General features: G+C 49.0%; 1 protein-coding gene across 1 annotated transcript; it reads right to left on the bottom strand.

The window, feature by feature from the left end:
• Positions 1-5,449: 5,449 nt before the first annotated feature.
• Positions 5,450-22,203, bottom strand: COPS8 (COP9 signalosome subunit 8). The gene is made up of 8 exons (XM_036766582.1): positions 21,959-22,203; positions 21,142-21,212; positions 19,560-19,608; positions 18,333-18,465; positions 16,116-16,223; positions 14,406-14,468; positions 12,846-12,887; positions 5,450-11,629 (listed from the first exon to the last, which is right to left on the bottom strand). Exons 1-8 carry the CDS (start codon positions 22,037-22,039, stop codon positions 11,550-11,552), a joined length of 627 nt encoding a protein of 208 aa, XP_036622477.1. The 5' UTR covers positions 22,040-22,203; the 3' UTR covers positions 5,450-11,549.
• Between the last annotated feature and the right edge of the window lie 2,591 nt (positions 22,204-24,794).

Below are 24,794 nucleotides of genomic sequence, written 5' to 3' on the forward strand. Positions count from 1 at the left end.
GCGTTCTTGACTGGGGAAAAGGGTTCATGTGACCATCAGAAGTGATGCCAGAGCAGAGTACAGCAAGTGAAGAACAGCCCACATATGCCGTTTGGGTCTCAGAATCCCTGAGCATCTGGGACTGGCTGGCCTCAAGCGCCAGCTGAATCTGTTATTGGAATCACACTTTAAAGGCCTGGGGCTTTGGCATTGTTGGAGCGGAGGTTGTTGCATAAGTCCTGATGTTCTTGGCCTAGACAAATCATCCATTTGCATATTCCAGAAGCTGGGAGTCACGGGGTCACTCATGGTACATCTTGCATTGTCCATGTCCTTCTAGCTTACAGGTGTAGAGTGAACGCTACTTGCCTCCATGGGGGCAGGTTTGTGGAAATCAATGTGTTCTGATGACTCTCGTGGCAATTCTGAGTAACTGAGGTACTCAACCTCCCTCTCTGCTATCCTTGCCTTGGAAGGGATCAGCGTGGTGGCTTGCCAGACTCTGAAGCTATGATACGCTCCCCAGGCCTATCCTATTTGGATTAAGATGCTCACTGAGCTTTGAAATCTTGCTTATGAGTTTCTTTCAAATGATTAAAAATGACCCCAGGTAATCCTGGCTTAGCTTTCTGAAGACTGGAATTTCTCCTTGGAGACCTGTGCCCCAATGGATTTGATTTCCTCTTGCATTCAGACCAAGGCCAGAGAGTTCTAAGGAGACTAAGATGTTTTTGAGCAGAAGGGGAAGGACAAAGGGGATGATTTCCACTTCTTGAGGGTGGCGACTGGTTCACTTCTGTTTGGCCCAATGCCTGGCAATACGATCGCAGAAAGGACTTCAAAAGCCATCCAGCCCAATCACGTTACAAGTGGCGAAAGAGAGGCCCTGGGATGTTAAATGAGTTGCCAGGCTCGCAAAGGTATTAAGTGATGGAGGTGGGATTTGATCCAGGTCTTCTGACTCCTATGCTCTTTCCCTACAATGCTGACTGAATTTAATTAATAGAATAGAACAGAACAAAGCTGCAAAAAGAAAACCAAGGAGTAGGAATCACACTTTACTCAAGTACAAAGGTCAAGAAAAATTTGACCTCTTACTGATTTTGTCTTCAAAAGGCATTTATTAAGCGAAAAGCCAGGACCACTCTCTGCTGCAACCGTGTGTCTGGAAGGAATAACTATAGGCTTTGAGAGAAAAAGCTCCCCTAATGCAGGACACACCTTTATACTCAATAAGAGTAACGAGACCTTGCATTGGCACGGCACCTACATGTGGCAGGTCTTTGAAGGGCGCCATCTTGAATGCCCCCGCGAAGTGGCTGATGTGCAATGTGGAAAATGCCGGAATGTTCTAAGGAAGTTCTAAGGGGCGCCCAGTCCTCACAGGGCAGACTGGCGTCACAGATGATGGTTTAATTAGCAGCGGCCGCCAGGCCTCTAAGCTTGCACGCATCATCACAAAGAGTTGATGACGGCCATTGGGAAGACCCAGCCATCGCTGACACGGCCTCCATTGAGCCTGCAGGTGGGAAACAAATGTAGCCAAGAATGGAAATCATTAAGATTTCAAGTGTACTTCTTTCTCCCTCAGGCCCTAGTGGACTCACTTTCTGATCCCTGCTGAGTTCTTTGCTGTTTCTTAATCTGAAAAGCCTATCCCACTGGCACTTCGTCACGAAGGTCAGCAAAGAAATTGCTTTATTTGGAAAAATTTCAAATAAAGTGGAAAGTTGAACAGTAACCCACCACACTATTCTCTCATCTTTGCTCATGGCAGAGTTGGGGGATATTAAGTTAATTTTATCATGGAAATTTTAAGCAGTTCTATCATGATCTTTTTTTCTTTTGGAGGGGGGAAGGCAGGGCAATTGGGGTTAAGTGACTTGCCCAAGGTCACACAGCTAGTAAGCATATCAAGTGTCTGAGGCCAAATTTGAACTCAGGTCCTCCTGACTCAAGGGCTGGTGTTCTACTCACTGTGCCACCTAGCTGCCCCTATGAACTTTAAAAAAAAAAGATTAATAACAGGACAATTAAGATCTTTAAAATGAGGCAAGACATGATCTATGCCCTAGTCAAGGACCTGTGATCTCATGGGTATAGGAAATCCCCTTCAGACTTAAGAGGCAAATTGTGAGCATTTCTTACTGGTAATCTTAAAGAGTTGTCTGAACCTCAGGCAGGGTAAGTGACTTGCCCAGGGTCACATTGCTTAAGCATCAGAAGTGGGATTTGAACTCAGGTCTTCCTGATCCCAAGTTCAGTAGTAACTTATCTACTTTTTTTTTTTCCAAAGCAAATTTGTATTACTACCTTTGTTTTCGTATCACCTACATTTCCCACTATATCCCTTTCCCTATGTATTAAACACTTACTATGTACTTTGCTAAATACTGGGGGTTCAAATACAAAGAGTCCTTTCCCTCAAGGAGCTTACATTCTAATTAGGGGGAGAGAACACATAAAAGGGGAGCTGAAAAGATGGGGAGAGGAAAGGTACCCATAGGGGCAAAGTCTGGGGAATGAAGGGTGGCTGGTCTGGGCCCTTCTGCACAATAGAGGCTCTGGAAGGAACTCGCCAATAGGAGAAAGGGGCCCACAGAAGTGGAGCGAGAAGGCTGCTGAAGCATGGTGGCAAAATATGGAGAGCGAAGGATGATAAAGAAGAAAAAACAGGAAGGAAAAAACCATTCAGCAAAAGTAACCACCTCACCCATCTGCCCTTTGCTTATGTTTAATCATGGCTTCTCCTAAGACGCAGAAATGCAACACAAAGGCTCGATTCTAATCCCACGGGCCACAGAAAGTAAAGCCCATGTTCATTCACTGACCACTAGCTTATCCTGCACAAAGCTCTATGAGAAACGCTTTGTAGAATGCAAAAGAAACAGAAGGTGAGACCCCCTTCCCATCAGAAATGCACAGCTGGGTAGGCAGACAAGATTCTCACAGTGAAGTGAGGAAGAAAAGACGTAAGATAGGGAAGAAACACCAAAAGCTCCCTAAGATTCTCCAAGAGGAGACTGCAGGGACTGAACATGTGTGGGAAGGCTTCCTGGAGGAGGTGCCTTGAGCTGGGTTCTTGAAGGATGGTTAAGATTTTGGTGGCAGAAAAGAGAGAAAGTAGCATTAACAACATAAACCTTGTGTTGGGGGCACAAATGGGCCAAGTACCCACTGGGGAATGTTCTCATTCTTCTGGATTGGAACCCTCACCAGGTACCTGGCTCAGTAGCCCCTGGGATGCTGAGACCCTCAGCTGTTCAGTGTTATAGAAGAATGTTTTCTGAAAAGGAGAAAAACCAAATCCTGGGATGAGCAGGTATCAGTCCCAATGATGTCTGTGATCCCTAGGGTATCATGGCTCTTCTCCCTGGTCCTGGCTCCCAGGGGAGCCTCCTCACTCAGACGAGGGAAGGGAGGGGCTGCTTGTTGCTCCCTCCCCCAGCTCCTCACTGTGTCTCTCTCTCTCTTCATGTGTCTCTGTGGTCTCACACCTCCCTATATGTCTCTCTCATTCATGTCTGTCTTTCTATTCTTCCCGTCACTGTAGTCTGACCAACAAGTCCTGGGTTTCTGGAGTCAGCCTAGCAAGACTCCTCCAAATCCTCAATGTTGTCTCTCCAGGGCTAGAGGAAGGAAGACGCAGGTTGGCCTGCTGGTCAAATTCTTCTCTCTTCTGCTCGGCGTTGCTTTCTTCCCTGGAGGTTCTTCCCTCCCCTGCTTTGTTCCATATCCCCCTTGGTTGGTCACTTCATGATCCAGGGGTTCACATGATTTATAGTGATTCTTCTTCTTAGGGGCAGGCAGATACACCTGACTTCCCCAAACTCCTGACCTTGGAAAGGGAGAGGGGAAAAAAGACAAATATCCTGGCACTCACTGACTCAGGTTATGGAAAAAGCACGGATAAAGGCTTGGACTTGGGAAACAGAGAGGAAGGGAGAGGAGGCAAAGAGAAGCCAGTTTCATAGCTGAGGGTTCTCGCTGGACGTGGTGGGACACAGTGAGAGAACTGGACCAGAAGGGTGAACTGGGCTGTCTTTATGCCTTTCTATCTCCAATGCTAAGCACAGTGCATGGCACATAGTAGGTGCTCAATCGAGCTTATAGATTGTCGATGTGCCCAGACATATTTGGGGGATTTTCTCACTCTCCTGGCTCATGGCCCACACCCAGGAAATCTGAGACAGTCTCAGCACGGTACCTCCCTGTATGTGGAGATCGGTTCTGTCATTGGGAGAACATGGGCCTCAAAATTAATGAAGGGACACCCTGAAATATAGAAGAAAACAGAACTCTCAGAAAATGACAGCTATCAAAGAAAACCAAATCCAAGAAAATTACCATTTTTTTTCCCTTAAGGCCATTAATATTATGAGTTCACTAAACCTGAAACTCAGAAGATTAACATTTTAAGTCTGATTTAACTATGGCAAGGGCCTTTGTATCTACTGTGGGTTTAACATATTTGTGTTATTTGAGGACTGTTTTTTTTTTTTTGCACACCCTAGATCAGTAAAGTGTAGAATTGTTTTCACCTGTAATTTCAGGCATATTTTTATGTAATCAGTATCCTAGCTTTGGCTAGTGAAATCCAATTTTTATGCCAAAGCCATTTATGTTTTTTCAGGGATGGGATTAGAATTTAATTCTTTTTGTTTACATTTTTGCATCATTGTCATCTAAGTCCCCCCTTTTAAAGTTTCTTATCTAGGAACTTAATGAGTCAGAATAGACCTGGTTAAATAACTGTCCTCAAGTTAATAAAACAAAACTTATCAGTATTTAGGGATTTGTGCTAAAATTAACCACTGTGGGGACTCATGTTCACAATTTATCAAAAATTTAAGTGTATAGGAGATTTAAGCAATAAGCATGACAAGGACGTTTTATGTTAACAGGGTTGGCATAGCTGTCAAAGGAAGCATTACAAATACTGGTTTTAGCATAGTCCCTGTGAATGCGCCCATTCAGAGGACTCTCTGAGAATTGGTAACTATGTAAACGTTTCTCTAGTAAAATTGAAATTGTACAATAGTTTTTGTAACAAAGTATTTACGTTAATTGGTATTTTTAATATGAATGGAAATGACATAGATTGAATCACAAACTATTAAGCAATTACAGAAATGTTCAATATTGTATCTAGTTTAAAAAAAAAAAACCTACAAAAACTTCCACATTAAATGGTTTTAACATGGAGCTTGTATTTTCAACTCAGTGTTGGTTAGTTGTTATGCATATACAGAAAGATTGTATTTTCTTTCTTTTTTTACACATTACCAGTTCACCATTTCCAGGTTTTAGACCGCATTCAACGGAGTGAGACATTTTCACCTCTCAGCTTGGATACAGGTGGATGGATGTTTAAGAGGATTGGCATTGCCTGAGGTGCTGGCTTGCAAAATTCTTTTTATGTATTTGGAAAATATTAAAAAAAAATTAGAGTGCAGAGAAAAGGGGGTAGAAGCATTAAGAGATTTATTGTCAAATAACACAGAGATCTAGTTTAAAGTGTCCATTTCAAAGAGTTGCTATCACTTTGGGAGCAGCTTTTTGTCAAAACTTTTGACATTTGCTGATTAAAATTTTGTTTGCTCCTCAAATTGTTTGCATTGTTTTGCAGTAACTTTCCCTCTTGAGTGCCTTCGACCCTTTGTAACCTTATTTATGGAATCTATGACATCCCAGGATGGAGTTTTCAAGAGGCTAGCATGTAAAAAATGTCAATTTTCAAGAACATGAATCAGTTCAAATGCTTCATGTGGTAACAGAAATGAAAATCCACATTAAAGCTTAGCCACCATCTAAGAGAAAGTCCTAATTTTAAAAAATATGATTATTTTCAGAGACCAAATTTAGTTTGATACTTAGCGGATATGAATTTCAAAAAAATTATCTTTAAATATATTTATGTGAATAAAAAATGTATCCAGTATCCAGAGTTGAGAGGGCTCTTAAAAACTAAGTGGAAATGCTTTGAGTTCATATTATGCAGCAGCATTACCCCTACTCAATCCTAGAGTTTGTGTGATGACGACAGATGACATCCAAAGGCCTTAAGTTTGCTTATTTCTTGTCCAGATGGTACGTTTTCCTTATAGTGTTCATTCAATGATACATAAAGTAGAATAGTGTAGTAAAATTACTGAAGGACAGTTCTATTACATATCCACAAGCAAAATACATTTTTTCATAAAGAACAATTTAATAATATTATTGTACTAACATTTATCTTAGACCTTGATCCTATGTTTTCAAAGTGCGGATACATTGAATATATAGGATAAAAGTGCCAAAACGATGTAGGCAAAACGATTAACTTGTAACACGAACTATTACTGTTTTGGAAGGGTTGAAGGTGCCTCTTTTTGGAGTCAGTTAGAATCAGTTATTCCCAATTATTTTGATAGACTCCCACACGAAGGATCATACTCAAGCATTTAAACAGTAATTAGAGTGCTTTCCAGTCTTTTCTTTGAAATTTTGTGGTTATTGAGGTTGAGTTTTAATATGGTGTTCACCTAAGGTATGTATTAACAATTTTAAATATGAAGTGAAATATCCTATAACCAGTGTATATTGCACCTGCTTATAAAAAGAAAATGGAGTGCACGAAGACACTTTATTTCTCTGGGAACTGGACTGGAAAGTGTGAGAATGTGTGAAACTGCACCTAAAGTTTTGTTACTAACTGATTATTATAACACTGAAAAGCTAAATTGATTGTACGTCAATGAATGCACTTAGTCTGGTGTTAGACACTTTGACTTAAATGTCTAAATTATGTCTCCTTAAAAAAGAAAATGACAGCTGTCCTCCAGTGACGGGCCCTCCCACAAAGGCCTCTATGGAAACGAAGTTGCTTAGAGCAAAAAAGCGAGGCTCCTCCCCGGCTGTTTCCATCTAGGTGGCACGGTGGGTAGAGCACTGGCCCTGGAGTCAGGAAGCCCCGAGTTCAAATCTGGCCTGAGACACAGTAATTACCAGCTGGGTGACTCAGTTTCCTCATTTGCAAAACGGACCTTGTAACAGCATCTACCTTGCAGAGTTGTGAGGCTCACATGAGACCGTAACTGTAAATTGCTCAGCACAAGCCCAGGCACATAGTAGGCACTTTCTAAATGCCAGCTATCACCATCACCATAACTATCATTGCTCCTAGATAGCACTGCCAAGCACCACTTCACTTCCATTGGTCTGCCACCACCGCTCCTCCTGCCAGCTGTGACACAATGATCTCGTTTTCTGGGTCGGTTTCCTTCGTTTTGCTTCAGTTCACTGGAGTCTTCTCATGCTTCTCGGGCTTCATCCCAGTTACTTCTCATAGCCCAGAAGTCTTGTGTGACCTTCATGCGCCATGACTTCTGTCCCCATTTATTTCCAACCACAAAAAGCGCTGCTGCCAGTGTTTGGGTGCACATGAGGCCTTTGTGTCACTGGCTCCCTTAGCACATGCTGGGCCCGGAATCTCTGTGCCACAGGTTTAGGTACTTTGGCCACTTTCTTCACATAATTCCAAGCTGCTTCCCAGAATGGCTGGACCAATCCACCAACAGCTGGCCCTGGAGGTGAAGGCCAGCTTGAGGAGTCAGTCGGCTTTAGGGATGGCAAGGGTGATATTGTATAGATTTCAGGAAGGCCACAGATGAGGCATTTTGGTTTTCTGGTCTTTATTTCTTCATCCATTTGCTGCACAGAAACTTCTTGAAGCACCAAACCATCCTTTTCAAATCCCTGAACAGGCCTCCCAGTGACCCATAAAGACATTCTCTCTGATAATTCGTGACATTTGCGTGTTTGGTTAGAGACATGCTTGAAATCATTCACCTTCCCAATATGGTGGTTACTATGCGCTGCCACTTTCCAAGAAGGGATCTAAGTAAAACCAGAGTAAAACGAGACTTCACATCCAAAGCCAGAGATGGAACCCTATGATCTTACTGCTGCTTCAATCAGCATGTTGAGGTCAGATTTTTTTTTGCTGTCCTGTCTTTGACTGAAGACTGTAAACAGACCAGTCAAGGACTAATTAATTCTAAACCAGGATACATAAATTCCTTTCTGCAAACTGACTATACTGAGAGTTTATTGGGTTCCTGAGAGGAGGGAGAAGGGAAAATTACAGGAGAGCTTCCTTCCTTCCCCTCTTGCATATATGGTGTTGAGGAGTGGAGCTGAGACAACCTTAATATTCTCAGTGGAGGAGATAAGGGAAGGCATGTGCAGAGTGGGGAGTGGAGCAGACAGCTGGGGGAGAGGCTTCAAATGTTATCGAGAGGTGACAGTCAGGAGGTGAGTAAAAGTACTGCCATTTGGCAGGAGGGCCCAGAGGAGGTTGTCTGGAAGAGGGAGATGGAGAGGGAGAAGAGGAGAGGGGGAAAGATAGAGGACATAAGGGCGGGAGGAGAGAGGACAGCAGGGCAGAGCTTGTGTTGATCTGGTCTTGCAGGGAATTTCTTAGGTAAGGTGCCCTTGAATGCTGCCACAGCAGCCCACCCTGGTGCATGGCCCCGTGGGACACTGCATATCACGGGGTGGGTGTGCTGAGCATCGCTCCACTGCTTCTCCTTTACTTGGCCGTTCTATCCCATCAAGATGCCTGGCTCTGATGGCAGGTTCCTGCCTGGGCTGGCAACAGAGTCAGCATGAGATCATGCATCTAGTCAAGCCATAGAATCTGCCTCGACTAACACCTACGATGCCCTTCTGGGGTTTAAGATTCAATGGAATTCTTGGGTTCTATTATTAGACGAGATGAAAATGTGAGACATCATGTGACCAGCTTCATGATTTCATTTTCTTTATAATGTTCAAAAATCCAGGGGTTCCCCGAAATTCAGCGAGGCACCAAACAGGGAAAACCACGAGCTCCTCTTGGGTAGAGATGGGAGCAAGTTGGGAGGGATTCTCTGTGGAGGGTGGGGCTCTAGGTGACACTGTGCCTACTAAATTAAGACCCAAAACAGTGCAATGCCCCTTTGATGGGCTCCATGGCTATGCAACATTTATAAAACCTAAACCCCAACCCCCTGCCCAAAAAAAAACCAAAAAAACAAAACCAACAACCCATAAAACTGGCTGAGCAATGCCTGTGGGAGGAACCCAGTGGAAAAATGCATCCAACCTGGGTGTTCTGGTCTCTCTTCATCCACTACCCTCGGCTGTCTCTGAGGAACACCCAAGTGGAATCTTCTGAACAGGCCCCCGTCAGCGGGCCAGAGAGGTTCCCAAAGGCCCTTAAGGCCACTTCAGACAATAACATCACTTACACGGTGTTACAAGTCTGTTACACACACAATCTCCTTCGTGCCTCAGACCATCTCCGTGAGGTCAGTGACGTGTAATTCAACATCAGAGACGAGGCACGTCAGCGACCCTCCCAATCATGTAGCTCTAGTTGAGGGGGGCAGGATTCAAACCGTGGCCTTTGGGCCTCCTTGGACAGTAGAGGTGGCTTTCCTTGACCCTTCTGGCTGACTGTGACTTCACTCTACTTTCCCTGGGCACTTTGGCCTCCTTCTGGCTGCACTCGGCACCAAACTGGGCCACCAATGCCCAGGTCTCATCTGTTGGTCTCGGCTCCTTGTCCCACACCCAGCTCAGAGCTGCAAACCTTCAGGAGCAAACTGTCCGGGCAAGGACAAATGTCCATGAGCCACAGAATGAAATCCATCTGCCAGGCCTGGAGTCAGGAAGACTCGAGTTCCAATCCAGTCTCAGACACTTTCTAGCTGTGTGACCCTGGGCAAGTCACTTCTGTTTGCCTCATTTTTCTCCTTCCCAGGGTTGTTGGAGGATCCAATGAGATCATGCTTAGCACAGGGCTGGGCACGTAGTGCAGAAATGTACACATGTACATGTGAGCTATTACTGTCTGTACCATTTTTACAAGGTTATCACCAACTTCGTCAATCGATTTTCTCACCCATGACAACTGACCCCTGTGTGACTTTCCATCAAAAGGACCGATTACTTCAAAGAAGAGATCGAGCCAATGGTAGATGTAACCAAGCACCTTTTCTAAAAGCTGAGAGCATTTTGGAAAGTACCCTTGGCTTCTGGAAAACCAACCGACCAACTGACCAACCCTTTCCATAGCACCTACTTCATGCAATCCATTTTTAAAAATCAAGCAGCTCCTCGTGGACAGCTGCTCCTCACAGGACAGATCCTGTCCTATGTTACCCTCCTACTTAGCTGACTTCCTGGGTGATAAGACCTGAAAAATGAAAATTTCTTTGTAGTCAGAGCTCTGATCACTCTTCAAAAACCAAAATATACATGCAGAGAGGCTTAGTGTAAACATATTTAATGTCACTGAAATTACACATCCTTCAACACTTAGGAAAAGCTCCAGGACTTCAATGGGCTCAAATAAATATCCTATGAGATTAATTGTTACGCATGTTTAACTGACTTTTAAAGTAACAGTGCACAATTCAGGACCCTCTAAAAAACAACTAAAGTGTTCAAAAAATGTACAGTAGTCCAATGTGCTGAAGGAGATCTTACTGTGAATAGCAGAATCACCAGTCTCACAAATGAATGAAACCACCCGACCAAAGCACTTATTAAACGACATTCACCACTATGAAAAGATGAAAGAAATGCACTACCCAGTCAATTGTCATGAAACTGCAAAATTCTATTTTTAAATAGAATGGTCATCCAAGTTGCATCCTTCCAAATAGTCACCTTTAAACTCCAGAATTTCAAGAGCACGGTTCTCGGAGCTCAACAGTGTGGCCTAGGTCCCCTCTGTAATGTACCTTCTTTCTTAAGCAGCTTCCTAGCGAGTCTTTGTCAACCAGCCAATTCAGCAAAGACAGTCCCGTCCTTCCTTCTAGACCCAGCACCCAGAGAACCGCCTAAAAGCAGGGCCCCCAAACACCAATGCTCTTATCAAGAAGCTCCCCGTGAGTCTGAGGAATAGAGAGGGGCCAAGGCATGAGTCGCTTCTCTTTTGGGAAGGCGCGCTAAGGGGCAGAGGCATTACACCACCCTGGAATAACTTTGGACTCATTTCCCTTCCTTTTGCAGATGGCTCTGACTGAACCAATCCCCTCACGCCCAGCGTTCCCCTTCCCTCGAGAAGTCTGTCCTCTTTCCACTGCTCCTGTCAGGGCCTCTGTCCCCTCTTGCAGCATGTTCCTCACTGCCAGCAGTGGGTGCACTGAAAACAGCAGAGAAGAGCTAAGATTTACCAAGCTAGTCACTAACATGAGGAGATAATTAATTGTCCTTGCCGACCTACTGCATTTTACATCCACAGATGGAGATAGCTACGTTTCTCCATCAGGAATCACTACAGAGTAAGACCTAACCATGCAATACTGTTGTACTCCAAATTAATAAATATATGGGACTAAGAAGCCGTTCAATGGTGAATTCAGCACAATGTTTAAGGACCAAAAATATCTGTATCTAACATATGTATTTTATCCCATGTTCTAATAAAGAATGTCACGGTGTTTTATCCAACAGATCACAACGAAAATGGCGCTTTTCCAGACTGGTCAGCACACAGGATTCCAAGTTTGATCTTGAACAGAAAAGCCGACGAATCAATTTTCAAGAAAAGCCACGTAGTCGGTCAATCTGGCTAACTGCTGTTCGTTGGGGATTGGTGGAACTGGAGCAGGCTCTGGTTACAAAAACAAGGAGACAGAAGTATGACCAAAGGGGCAACAAGATGAGCAATCTCACTTTCAGTCCCTCATCCCTCAACCTCAAAAAAGAAAAGATTTCTTTGGACTAGGATTTACTCGTCAAAAATCAAAGGATAACTGAACCCACTCTTTCTCTAGATTGTGATTTAGTGAACAATAAATAAGAAAAGGTTTGGGTTGTTGGGTCTCAAAGCAGACTTCTTTTTAATTACCCTTTCACTGAACAGGGGAAAAATCGGAAGAAAAAACATTGTAGCTAAATGGGAGGACAGCTCCCTGGCCACTACTGGACAAGCCAAGAAGGGAATGGGAAGCTCTGAACAGGCCCCATCTATCCTTTCCTGGGGCCCTCAAAGGCCCAGGGGCCAGGCAGGAAGACAGCAGAGCCTCAAATATCTGTAACTTCAATGCAAACAGGAGGCTGACACACAAGGGGTCAGGGCAAGGAGCCTCAAGGCACTGGAGGTCTGCAGGTGACCCCAGAAGCCTCACGCCCACCCTGCATCCTCACTAACCTATGTCCACCCCTGTGTCAAAGTCCACCATCTTCTTTGAGGATCAGTCACTGCTCCATTGGGGAGGGTCCTGGTCCCTGCAGTCACCCTGTTATACTACCATGTCAGATCAGGGGGATTCTCTAAGAAAACAGCTGGAACCGTCATCTGCCATAATTCAGGACCACATGGTCATGAAGGGGTCACTCAGGAGGTCCGACAAGCCCGCCCCAATCAGAGAGGAAGAACCTGAGGCCATCTCACCACAACCAGGAACACAGTACTGACCACAATATCTAATGATGAAAATAATAAGGCTCATATTGAGTCCCTCTTTTCTATCTCGGCCTACAGTCACATATGAGGCAGCAAGGTGGCATGGGGAGAGAGCGCTAGGCTTGGAGTCAGGAAGACCCGAGATCAAATCTAGCCTCAGACATTTACTGGCTGTGTGACTCTAGGCGAGTCACTTAACCCTGTTTGCCTCAATTTCCCCATCTGTAAAATCAGTTAGAGAAGGATATGGAAAACCAGTCTAGTACCTTTGCCAAGATAAACCCCAAAAGGGGTCATCAAGAGTCAGACATGACTGAAAAAAAACTGGACAATTAAAAAAAAATCCAAGAAAATTCATTAAAAAATTCAACGGTAATACGTTTCTTGAGCATATTATAATAAATCCAGGGAAACTACAAACCTGATAAAGGAATAAATCTGTTAAAGGAAACATCGAGGGAACCTGCAGATAAGAAAAGTCAAAACAACTGTTAAAATGTTTTTCATACTAAAGTCACAAACACGTAAAAAATAAGTCTTTTTTCTAATGAATCCTCACTACAGGCAGAACGAGTGCCAAGTCAGAAAGGACATGAACGCCTGCCTCTCCGGTGCCAGGCTCTGGGAGAAGAATATTTTGTCTCCGTAGCCTTGGGTCCCACGAGCTTTTTGGGCCACCAGAACTACCCAGATGACTCCAGCCAAGTTCACAGTCTAATAAAGCGATCAGATCTTTTTTCCGATGTGGCACATTTAGGTAAGTCTCCACCACCTTGTCAAGCCAAGTGATTTCACAACAAACCTGTAAAGTTGACATTTTGAACCAATCTGGCCCTTTTCGGAGCCCTTCATCCCAGGTTTTAATGTTCTCTGCTATCTGTGTCATTTGTACATTCAATAAACATGCCATTAGCACCTTTATCTAAGTTGTTGGTAAGATGTCAGACCGCCCAGGGCCAAGCACCCGGACCATGGGATCTTCCTCAAGAGGCCACTTTCCACAGTGACATGGATCCGTCAATGACCTCTCAGCTACAGAATGGTACAGAGCTCGGGCTGTCTGTCTCAACTTTGCTCACCTTGTTAACCTCCCTCGTATTGACTGAAAAAAGCCTTTCTCCTTGTCAAGCCAGTAGATTCTACCAAGTTTAAGGCACTTCCATTTAGGATATAAGGTAGAATTCATACTGACTTCAAAGTACCTTGCTGCTCCCCCCACGGGCAGCTCTGGCCCTTGAACTAACATCTTGTTCAGAAACAAGCAATGTTCGTTGGTCACACCTGGTTCGCACCAATCTTCCAGAGCTGCACTTTCTCTCAGAATGCGGCCCTTCTACTTGCCCTGCGCTGTCCCTGGGGTGTGGAGATGATGGTACAAGTTCTCTCTTTCCTCCTATCACAAACGTACAGAGGCTCAGCTCTGGCAGAACCTGCCCAAGCTGGGAAGCCTCTGACTGTGGGGTCTGTTCCGTCACCCACCCAAGGGCGGGCCACATTTGTCACCCATAGTTCCTCATTGAGCATGGTGAAGCACAGAGAAGAGCAGGCGTGCACTGTGGAGAGTCCTCACACCCAGGGAGCGAGAGGCCTTGGGAAGGCGCGCAGCCAGCAGCTCTGGACAGCACTACTGCTCTGAACATCAGCCCGTGCACAGTCACAGTGACTCCGACACTGAGCCTGGACACTCCCTGGCTCCCCACCCTCAGGCAACCATCTGAGCCCCCAGGAGCAAAACCTGGCTCCTCTGCCTTGGAAGGGAGAGCCCTACCCACACGGGGGAATCGGCTCTGATTCCTCATGGAAAAGGAAAGGGAACTGAAGAAGAGACCAAGGTTCCAGGGCTGTGATTCCTGCCCTGAGTTGGGCCCGCTTTAAAACCATGACTTGAATCCCGTCCATTTTGTAAGCAGAGCAGCTTGGAGAAGTCAATGAACTGTAAATGGAGGCCAAGGCTGGAACATGGAGCAACAGCGACACCTACCGGGCTTCTTGGGCATCACCATCCTCGTGGTGGAATCGGCTTGCCATCCTTGCTCCAAGACACCTAGGAGAAACAGGGAACAGTGAGAGCTGGAACCTCTACCTCATTTCACAGAGAAGAAACCGGGTTAAAGGATGCACCTGATGCCCGGGCAAAGAAGGAGCAGGGTGCCCCTGCCTGGGTGGGGAGGGGTCTGCGCTCCAGGGCCCAGCCCTAAAATATACACCTCAATGCATGACCCTCAGTCCTCAACAGGACACCCAAACACGGGCGCGAATTCTGTGATTCCCGGCACCTTTACCTTATTTTGTTACCGGTGTGTGTATATAGAGAAGGTCCTGCAGAAACAATGACCTTCTGAAAATCCCGACGACAACAGCTGGTATTTATACGGCGCTTTAAGAATCACAAAACAACGGTTCCTCTATTACCTCATTTCACCCTCACAACCACCCTCAGCTACATGGTGCTATCATTTCCATTTCACAGATGAGAAAACTGATGCCCAAGGAGATTAAGTCACCTGCAAGGTGACACAAGCGGCAGGATTTGAACTCTGGCCTCTTGTTTCCAAGGCCAGGCTCCCTCCACTGGGCCGCCTCTCTGGCTCGGACGGACACTCAGCTGAGTCTGATTGGACTCGCACTATTCTTACCTCTAACTCAGGAATAATTAATTTTCTATAGGGCAAAACCCAGAATTATGAAGATGGGTTAAATATATAAGTAAAATCACGAAGAAACAGAACATATTTGCTAAGGGCAGTAATTATTTCAAGAATCTGTCAAAATTAAGATGGATCCCAGGGGTGAAAAGGAAACAGATGAAGAAAATGACTCCATCCCAGTCAATACCCTGCTTTGTTTTTAAACACCAAGGACGACAGGATTTAAACTGCAAGCACTGAAACGAATGGGGAAAAAACACAGTGTATACTTGAAGAAACAAACGAATTCTTGGGTTTCAGTGACCTGCCTCTAGAACTAAAGCTCTGACGTTTGAGCTTCTCAGGAGGACAGAGGCAGCCAGCCTGAGCGCAGAGAGGGCTCCCTGACCACTCTGGCCTCGAACATGAGCCAGCACCTGCGTCTGGCCCAGTCAGAAGTTCACCACCCCCGTGGCTGCCCGCTTCATTTCATACTGTGGAGAAGGGGAACCGGGACACCCTGAGCCTCTGGGCAAGAGTCCTGCCTGCTGTGGAATGCTGAGAAGGCCCTGAGGGATGGCTTATCTCAACGGAGATAAGAGAAGGACCACTGGGCAACAGTATGAGAAGGGAAATCTGGGTTAATGTCAGTTGAAGACAGGAAAAAGGACAGCAAGAAGGTTGCCCTGAAGGCACGGGAGGGGACAATATGGATAAGATGGGGCTAAGGGAGGGGATGGCACAGGTAAGATGGGGTTGGGGAAGGGGACGACACGGATAAGATGGGGTTGGGGAAGGGGACGACACGGATAAGATGGGGTTGGGGGAGGACATGGCACGGGCAAGATGGCATCGTAGGAGCTGAGGGGGAGAGGACAGTCTCCTTTCACAGAGAAGGGAAGACCCCCCCCAGGCTGGCCTTTGAGATCCTTCCACCTGTACCCATGAGTGGCATCAAGGGCCAACAACACAGTTTTCCAAAGCCTGGCTTCCTAGAGCCCAGCGGCCCTTCTGGCTTTCTGGATTTAGAGGCCCGATAACCCGAGGACAGTGAGACAAGTTACCTTTCACTGCTTCTTCTACAGGAAGTCCCACAAATGCTGCGAAGTCATCGGCGATGATGGAGGTGTACGCCTGAGAAACCAGTGCAAAGGCTCTTCTTCTCGTGGCATCTGTTGGATGGGAAGAAAGATTCATCATCCCACAAAGCACAGGCGTCCTAATGCTTTCCCTGGCAAGACACAGAAACAAGCCAAAGAAATCTTAAAGCCACCTCCCCCCTCCCCCACGAAAGCTGCTTGCTCTTCTGGGTCCATGGGGCTACGTGCTTGTGTGCTAGTTTTAAACATCACATCTCTCCTGAAGATTTATTGTAGATGATACAAGTTAAATATGGAAAGAAAAAAGTATTTTACACAAGATCCATTTGGATAATTTAAGATAAACTATGCCACAATCCATTCATTCAAAAGGCAGCCCTGTCCCCACTTCCCCAGAGCCCAAGGAGCTCGGACTTCCCAAGGCACCGCTCAGGCACCAAGTCGCCAGAGTCCCTCTCCTGGCCAGTCTGGGCAACAAGAGAGGATCAGAGGGTGGGTTTCTCAGCTGCTCCCTCACCCGCTCCAAGGGTGCAAGGCAGCACAAAAGGGGGTGATGGGCAGGGACAGAGTCTGTAGTCAGAGGGGTCAGCTCACTCTGATGCCACTTCACAATGTGGGCATGAGCCCTGGCTGTGCCCACTGAGAACAAGCTGCCAGGCTGCTTTCTGAGAAGGAGCCTGGGTGATAGAGAGATGCTTCACTGGGACATCAGTGTTGGGCTGGACACTTGGTGACAAGGGTGTTTAATACTGCCTGGACCCCTGTTGCAGAGACAGTGGAGGGTGCAGAGAGAGAGCAAAGAATCAAGCTATCACCCAAGTCCAATTTTAGATAATCCTGAAACATTAACTCAGTTGCTGGTACTGGAGAGATGACAACAGCTTTGCCCAGTGATCAATGAGTGGGCAGACCACTGGGTAAAGGGCATCACCGGAAGGGAGGACGTAGCTGCATTGATTTTATGATGATTGAAGCAATGAGAGACATCACCATCACAAATGAACAATGACTGAAGACCAGAATTAACTGAGGAGGAGGGGCTGGATCACCTCTGGGCACCTGCAAAGTTCTTTTACGGACTGCAACCTCGACCTTGAAACAAAGGCCATTTTTAATACCAATTTCCTCCACTGCTATGCCATGGCTGAGTCCCCTGGAGGATGAGGGTCTTGGAAACACACAGGGCATCAAGTGACCTGGAAAGACCAGAGGGTCACAGAGACCAACAACAACAGAGAAAGAGCCATTTGGGGAGGAACGACTGCTAGAGCTTTGTTTTAGACCCTTGGCACCCGAGGGGTCAAGCAGGACCCTGGGGGAGATGCTCTAGGGGCATCTGGAAGCACATGACTGGTGACCAGGGGAGAGGTCAGGGTAGGGGATGAAATTAGGAATTATCTTTACAGAGAAAATGAATGAGCCACAGTAGGGGGAAGGGGGAAGAGAGGGCCGAGTGCCTGGGCCAGGGCCTGGAGGGCCCACCCTGAGAGGGCAAGATGGCCTGCTGCCCAAGGAGCCCACAAGGGAGCTGAGGATCCAAGCTGCCAAGGACAGCTGGCATCTGCGTGACAGGAAACCAGACATGACACAGGAGGACAGTCTAGCCACAGGGGATGCCTCAGACTCACCTGTAACTTACTGGGTGGTGTGTGTCGTGGAGCCATGTGGGCAGATATGACCAGAGAGACTAGGTGAGTAACAGGGCTAAGATCAGACCTCTGCCTCTGCTTTCTAACCAAGTCAATGTAATGTACTGATCTTTGCCAGTTGTGTGACCTTGGCCAAGTCCCTTCAGCCTGCATGCAACATCTTATGAGCATTTACAAGGCTTGCTTCTCTGGCAAAATGGCTCTAAAACAGATGGATGAGTCTGAATTTCTGACAATTCCTTGTTCCTCAAAGTCTGCTCTGTATCACATTTCTAAAAACTGGTTCTCTTAGAGTACAAACCGTTAGAGTGACTTCAAGCAGATTTCAATCCAAGGTTTGCTAGAGGGCAAAGGGAGCCTTGGGGTCAAACCTCCAGGTGGCCTCCTACAGTGTACATGACCTCTCAGTAAGATGGCGGCACGGTCTGAAGAAAAGATCGCCTTTCCACTCACACCACTGATATACCGAACATTTAAAAATGTAAGGAGGGGAGCGACTATGAGTTCGATTCCTCAGCATCAGAGGCCTTACCTCTGAGTGCTTCCATGATGGGCTGAATGGTCTCAGACCACTGATGAGAGCTGATGGTGGTGTAGATTCCTGGGAAGTCTCTCTGCCAGATTCTCTGTCCTACTGACCAGATTCCCCCAAGCTCAGAATTTGCCTGTGATGAACAGAGACCGTCACTACACCTCAACATCTCCACCTCACCCCCCTTCCCAGTGTCCCTGGCTTCAGAGAGAACAAGAAAAATGATGGACAAGACTCGATACCACAGAGAACTGCGTGGGGAGCACCACGGGATCAGCCTCCGTGCTCAGACAGTGGGGTCCAACTCAAAGAGAAACCGGGGCCACTATACCATACGCAAAGATCCCTGTGGGCCACATGGTGACTTAGTGTTAAAATATTACCCAGGTTTAATTGTACCTTTACCTATTTGGTTAAATATATTCTAATGACATTTTAACGTGGCTTTGGCCACACTCGGGAGGGTTGGCGCGGCATGGGGCCCGTGGGTGTCTTGTTTGACCCCTTATTTGTGCTGGAATGTTTCCTAGTTCAAAATACAAAACAGATCCATCCTCAAATGTAATTAACTGCTGCTCTAGTTAAAGGTTTTCAAAACTTAAGATGAGCAGAAGCACAAAGCAGCCTCCTAAAAGCCAACAAAGCCATGTTGCAGGATAGAGCCTTGGCAGGAAAATAGCATTAGAAAAACTGAGGATTTACCGTGTTGATATCATTAAAAAAATTCTGATGTAAAAATTTTCTTTGTCACTACAGAACCCAGACTCTTCGAGCTGGGAGTTGTGTAACATCCCAAAGTCAGACTCTGTGGTAATAAGAATTATGAGCAGAACGTGCCGACTGCTTCAAAGTCATTCTAGAAAACCCTCTGTAAAACTTCAAAGGCTTCATGATGCCGCTGGTGTGGAAGCTCCCGCCGCCGCCGGCCATCCCACATCCTGGTGAGGCCAGACAGTGACCAGGGCCTGTCCCTTCCCCCTCCCACACAGAACATCACTGGGCCTAGCCTCCGATGACAGACTGCACACGATCAAAGCCTTTCCAGGTTCTGGGGAGAAAACCACCGGGCAGGAACATATGGGACAAGGCAGGGAAGACAGAATTTGGGAAGTAAGCTAAGTACAATCTGGGTAATCTAAGCAACTATTCTTATCATTTCCTCAATAAAAATGTATTTAAAGCATAATAACCTTACAAAGGAGTAAGGTATACATGGAGATTACTTACAGATTTTATAGCAGGAGGAATTCTTTTCCAAAGATAACGGGCATTATTCCTAATTTGAATCCGCAAAGAAAAAGAACTCAATTAAAATTGGCTTCATTAGGTACAATATCCTAGAGCTACCGACTGATTTTAAAAAAACATTTTAGTTCACTTTTGCAGCTCTGTATAACCCTGCTCTAGAATTCCTTTGGCATGTGGGTGTGCACGTGCAGGGATCAGGTGGGGGAGAGAGGCAGCGTCCCACCTGTAAAATCTCTTACCAACAGAAGTGACTTTACGCTGAGAACAGCGGCCCTCACCTCCTGCCAGGCTCCGGCCTGGCACACGCCGCCTGGTACTCTGTATGCCCAATGCACCTCAATTTCCTCAGGACCGTGTGGCAATCATATCTCACCTAATCTAAGGCAGGTGTTGTCCTATACAGCGATGTCCTTCCCTTTTGGAACTAAGCGATACTTGGGAAGGGCGCTGCCAAAGTTTTCCAAGAACAATTTCAAGGAAACCTCAGGAGGTTTAGCTGCAGGCCAGGCCTAACGATGGAGCTTCCGTATCTCTGTATGTTCTGTATCTTCTGTATTACAGTCTCTGAACATACAGGTAACCAGAACCTAACTATGCCCAAGACGTGGATTTACTTTAACTTCCAACACAACCGTGTCTCTCCAGGAGAAGGCAGGTTCTTTAAGAAGTTAGACGTAACTGCAACCTTATCTTAATTTGCTCTGGGGACAAGTGGTCCGCATGGGCTCTACGCTCAGCGCCTCGATCACTCAAGAAGCTTAAAATACCAAGGAGAGCCAGACAGCCACAGCAGGAGGGGAGGGAGCGGTACAAGACAGCACATGTTTGGTGCCGACATCAGCCAGGCGGTGCACCCCGGGGCTGCTCAGGGGATGCCTCAGAGAGGCCCCATGGGGCTGCCCACCGTGGCTGATCTGGGGGGTCAGAGGCAGCCAGGGGGAGCTGGAAGAGGGTGGAGTTTGCTGCGTGACCCGGCCTCAGACCCTTCACCACCACCCTGGGCCAAAGGAAGGGGATCGGGCAGGTGGTGCAAACTCAAAGTTTTGAGGTAGCGCAGGGCCTTAGAAAAGCACAAACTAACATCATCTATGTTGCACGGTCTTTTTCCTTCTTCAGTGCAACATTTCTCAAGGACATCTGGATCTGGTTCAGCCACGCTACAAGCAGGACACCTCTGCACCAGAACCTCCCGGGCCCCTCTGACCCTCTCTCCTCCACCTGCTGGGCTCAGGGAAGGGCTCCCCAAATGTGAGGTTCAAAGCAGAAGCGCCAGCCCGGAGCCGCCAGGGCTCCCTGTGACGGGGACACGCTCTCGTCTGGTGGGAGCCGGGGCTGGCTTCCTTTGGGGGTGGGGCTGTCCAGTGCCAGGCTCTGCATGGGGAGGGGTTGCAGAGGCGAGAAGCGAGCACCCCAAGACCGCAAACAGGGGAGCGGGGCAGAGGACGCTCAGAGCGCTGGGGGGCGGGGAGCAGCAATGGTTCCAATGAACACAAGCGGCCGGAGCCAGAGACAGAGCCCAACCCGGGACGCTGCAGGAGCCAGCCCGCTGACCCAGACTTACATGTCGTTGTGCAGGAGGTAGAGCGCCAGCAGCTGCCCGTACACGGGGGGCGCAGCGATGCCTCCGGGGGCCTGGAAGACAACACCCGCGGGTGAGAGTCGGGCCGTCCACGTTCCCCGGCGTGGGGGGGCGCAGCCTGGCAGCCGGCGAGCCCGGGTTCGAGCCTCTCGGGGCTCTGGGGAAGCGCTAACGGGAAGAGAAGGCGGGGGGGAAGGGGTTTCTTCCGCTGGGAGCTGCCGGCTCGCTATCAAGCAGGCGCCTGGAAAGTGACCTTTTACCCCGAACGTTAGCGGGCTCCGACACCCTCCCAAGCGAGCTTCTGCGGCAGGATCCGCGCAGCCAAGGGCCCCGGGGGAACCTCCGACAACCACAAGCCAGAAGCCGTTTCTCGAGGCCTCTCGGGCCGCTCCTCCGCTGGATCAGTGACCGAGATCGGGGCCTCCTCACACAAAGGCCGCCCGATGACACCCTAAGGTGCGACCGGCACTGGGGGGGGGCGACGGGGGGGAGTGTCCTCATGCGGGAGTCCCCCTTGTCCGGGGAAACCACAGCCCCGGCTCCCATCACCCTCCTAAGGCAGCCTCTGGTGCCGAGGATCGCGGGCTGAGCCTGGAAACAGGAAGACCCGAGTGCCCGTGTGGCCCTGAGCCAGTCACTTAACCCTCTGCCTCAGTCTCCTCGCGGGGCCAGGCTCTGTAGTCGGGGCAACCGCGCCCCTCCCCCCTCCCGGTGCTGTTGCCTCGGTAACCTCCCCGCCCCCGCGCGCGCCCAGGCCCGGGCCGAGAGGCTCGCTCCCGCGCCCTGGCCCCGCCGGTACCTCGAGCTCCTGGTTCTCGCACTGATCCAGCAGCTTCTTGAAGCTGAAGGCGGCGTTGTCCGCCATCACCGCCACGGGCATCTTCCCCGCTTACGCCGGGCCTAGGCCGCCTCCTCCTCCTCCTCTGCCGCCGCCGCCGCTTCAGGCCGGGCCCGCAACTCGCCGCCAGCCGCCCACCCCAGGATCCCACAGGCGGTGTCGCGCCGAGAATGACGCGCTCCCGGCGCCCGAGCGCTTCCGCGGCCACGCCCCCCGGACTTCCGGCTCTTCTCCCCGCGTGCGCAGCCTTCGACTTCCGGCTCCGTCCGCGGGGCTCCGCCCACCGCGCAGCGTGCCCGAGCCGCTCTGCCCTGAGGTCTCGATGCTCTGGAGGACTCATCTGCCTCCCTGGGCCTGAATAGATGCTGGGAGCCGGATTCCGGATTGCGCATGCGCGCGCGCGCGTGCGTGCGTGCGTGTGTGCGTGTGCGTGTGCGTGTGTTTGTGTCTGTGTCTGTGTGTCTGTGTGTCTGTGTGTGTCTGTGTGTGTCTGTCTCCCCCCCCCCATAGAACTGCGGGTCCAGCTAGTGTAGATGGGGAAACTGAGGCCCAGACAGGGCAGCCTACCTACCCAGGGTCACGTAGCTCATAGATGCTTAGGACTTAGGCTTGGAAATGACAGTCCAATACACCCCATTTTACAGATGGGGAAACTGAGGCCCAGAGAGGGCAGGTGACCTACCCAAGGTCACACAGCTCCCAGGTGCACAGGCTTTAGAGCAGGGAAGTGTAGTCCAGTCCTCTAAGGTCCCTTCCAGCTCTAGACTTAGGACCCTGCGACCTTCCCCCATTACCGACCTACCCCCAGCCCAGCCTCCCCTCAGGGAGCCCTGAAGAGCAGCTAGGGACCCAAAATTGGGATCAGGACCATCCTTACCCCGGGCTTGTACAGTCTGCTCAAGGCCTCACTTAGGGTCAGATTGGGACTCTTGTCTGTGCGGGGGAGCCCTGGAGAGGTCCCCTGCCTGGGACTCTTGTCTATGCGGGCCCCGGGGGGGGGGGGGGTTCCCTGCCTGGGACTCTTGTCTATGCGGGCCCCGGGGGGGGGTTCCCTGCCTGGGACTCTTGTCTATGCGGGCCCCGGGGGGGGGGGGGGTTCCCTGCCTGGGACACTTGTCTATGCGGGCCCCGGGGGGGGGGGGGGGTTCCCTGCCTGGGACTCTTGTCTATGCGGGCCCGAGGGGGTCTCATTATCCGATGTCTCACTTTCCCGTCTCCACTGCAGACAAAGCCGGTTAATCCCCCCGTTGTGGGCTGTCCTCATTTGCGCGTTTCCTCTGGGTCAGGAGCATTTCTTTGAGATCAGTCTCCGGACTTTTTGGCGAGGAGCTGCTTTGTCCGGCTTGGTTTCTCGCCTGAGGGTGACCAGGTGACCACCAGCTGACCCCAGGGGCCAGGTCCCTCGTGGGGCAGCTCCATGCAGGGCCCTCTGCGCTTTCCTTCTGAGCCAGGACCCCGGTTTTCTTTGTCCTGAATTTCTTTCTTCACTGCCATCGTGTGTGGGGGGGTGGGGGGTGGGGCTATTTCCAGGCCACGGTCCGGTACTGAGCCAGCGCTCATCTTTGGCTGACCCCGCGAAAGGCTCTTTGCGGCTGAATCCACACACCTCCATTGCGCCCTGGTGATTTTTACCTCTACGTGTGCGGACTCTCGGAGATGCTGCATGCAGCCCTGGGGAGGCATTCAAGGACCATCCTTAGGGCTCGCAGGACCCCAGAGGACTCTTCCGGACCGGGGACAGTAGGTTCAAATCTGCCCGGAATAGCAACGTTTCCAACAGATGGAGAGTGCCGTGCTCTGGGAGCATGAGCCTTTGGCGATCTGGCCTCTGGAAGCTTCTGATGATGCAGCGTGATGGAGACGCTGGGTCTCTGCGGCACAAAGCGCTCCATGAGGGTTTCTGGGCTGATTCACTCGTGTTGGAGTCTCCGTGGAGTTTCCTGGGCAAAGACGCCGGAGCGCTTTGCCATTTTCTTCTCTGGCTCGTTTGACAGATGAGGAAACTGAGGCAAACAGGGTGAAGTGACTGGCTCCGGGTCACCCAGCTGTAAGTGTCTGAGGTAGGATTTGAATTCGGGTCCTTCGGACTCCAGGCCCAGCACTCTAGCCACTGCACCACCTGACTTCCCTATACTGGTCTGATGACTGGAGCTGGGTTTGCATCAAAGGGGCCCTGTTTCTCTGCCTGGCTGGTTCAAGTGAGGAAGACATACAATAAGCCTCTTGAGTGGACAGAGAGAAAGGTCTTGGATCAGACTGCAGGCCCTCGATGTTCTCTTGGGCTCTTAGGGGCCTGAAGGTCAGACTAGGCTGTGACCTTGTGAGGTCTGAAAGGTCAGGAACAAGAGCCGCCAGATATCTGGGAGCTAGCATCCACACCGGATTTAGAGAGCCCAGTGAGCCAAAGCACCATGTGAGCTGCTGACCCAGCATCCGGAGGGAGGTACAGCCACGCATTCATCAGCTGTGCCACATTGGAGGATGAGCTCGCTGGGGGCCAAGGCTTTGTCCCAGGGTTCAAAGGGGTCTAGGGGAGAGTGTGCCCCTGAGGGCGGGGCGAAGGAGAAATGCTTGGTGACTTCTGCTCTTCCTATGTCTTCTCAGAAGATATCACTGCGAAAGCTGACTGATGTGAGTTGGTTAAATGATAACCAGAGTGTGAGTCTCCGAAGGACCTTGGGGAGGCCGGAAGGGGGACTCAAACCCTATAGCTTAAGAGAAGAATTATCCCCACTGCAGGGAGATGTGGTCTGCTCAGAGACCTGACTCAGGAGCATGACTTGGAGTAGGGATCTCT

The sequence above is a fragment of the Trichosurus vulpecula genome, chromosome 7, assembly GCF_011100635.1.
Source record: "Trichosurus vulpecula isolate mTriVul1 chromosome 7, mTriVul1.pri, whole genome shotgun sequence".
In the NCBI taxonomy this organism is placed as follows: domain Eukaryota; kingdom Metazoa; phylum Chordata; class Mammalia; order Diprotodontia; family Phalangeridae; genus Trichosurus; species Trichosurus vulpecula.

Bases quoted from the DNA above. Each gene is read 5' to 3' on its own strand.
- COPS8 (XM_036766582.1), bottom strand. From the start codon at position 22,039: ATGCCCGTGGCGGTGATGGCGGACAACGCCGCCTTCAGCTTCAAGAAG. The intron at 18,466-19,559 runs GTAAGTAATCTC...TGTTCATCACAG, and splicing joins TTCCTCCTGCTATAAAATCT to GCAAATTCTGAGCTTGGGGG. The intron at 11,630-12,845 runs GTTTGTAGTTTC...TTTTGTAACCAG, and splicing joins CAGATTTATTCCTTTATCAG to AGCCTGCTCCAGTTCCACCA.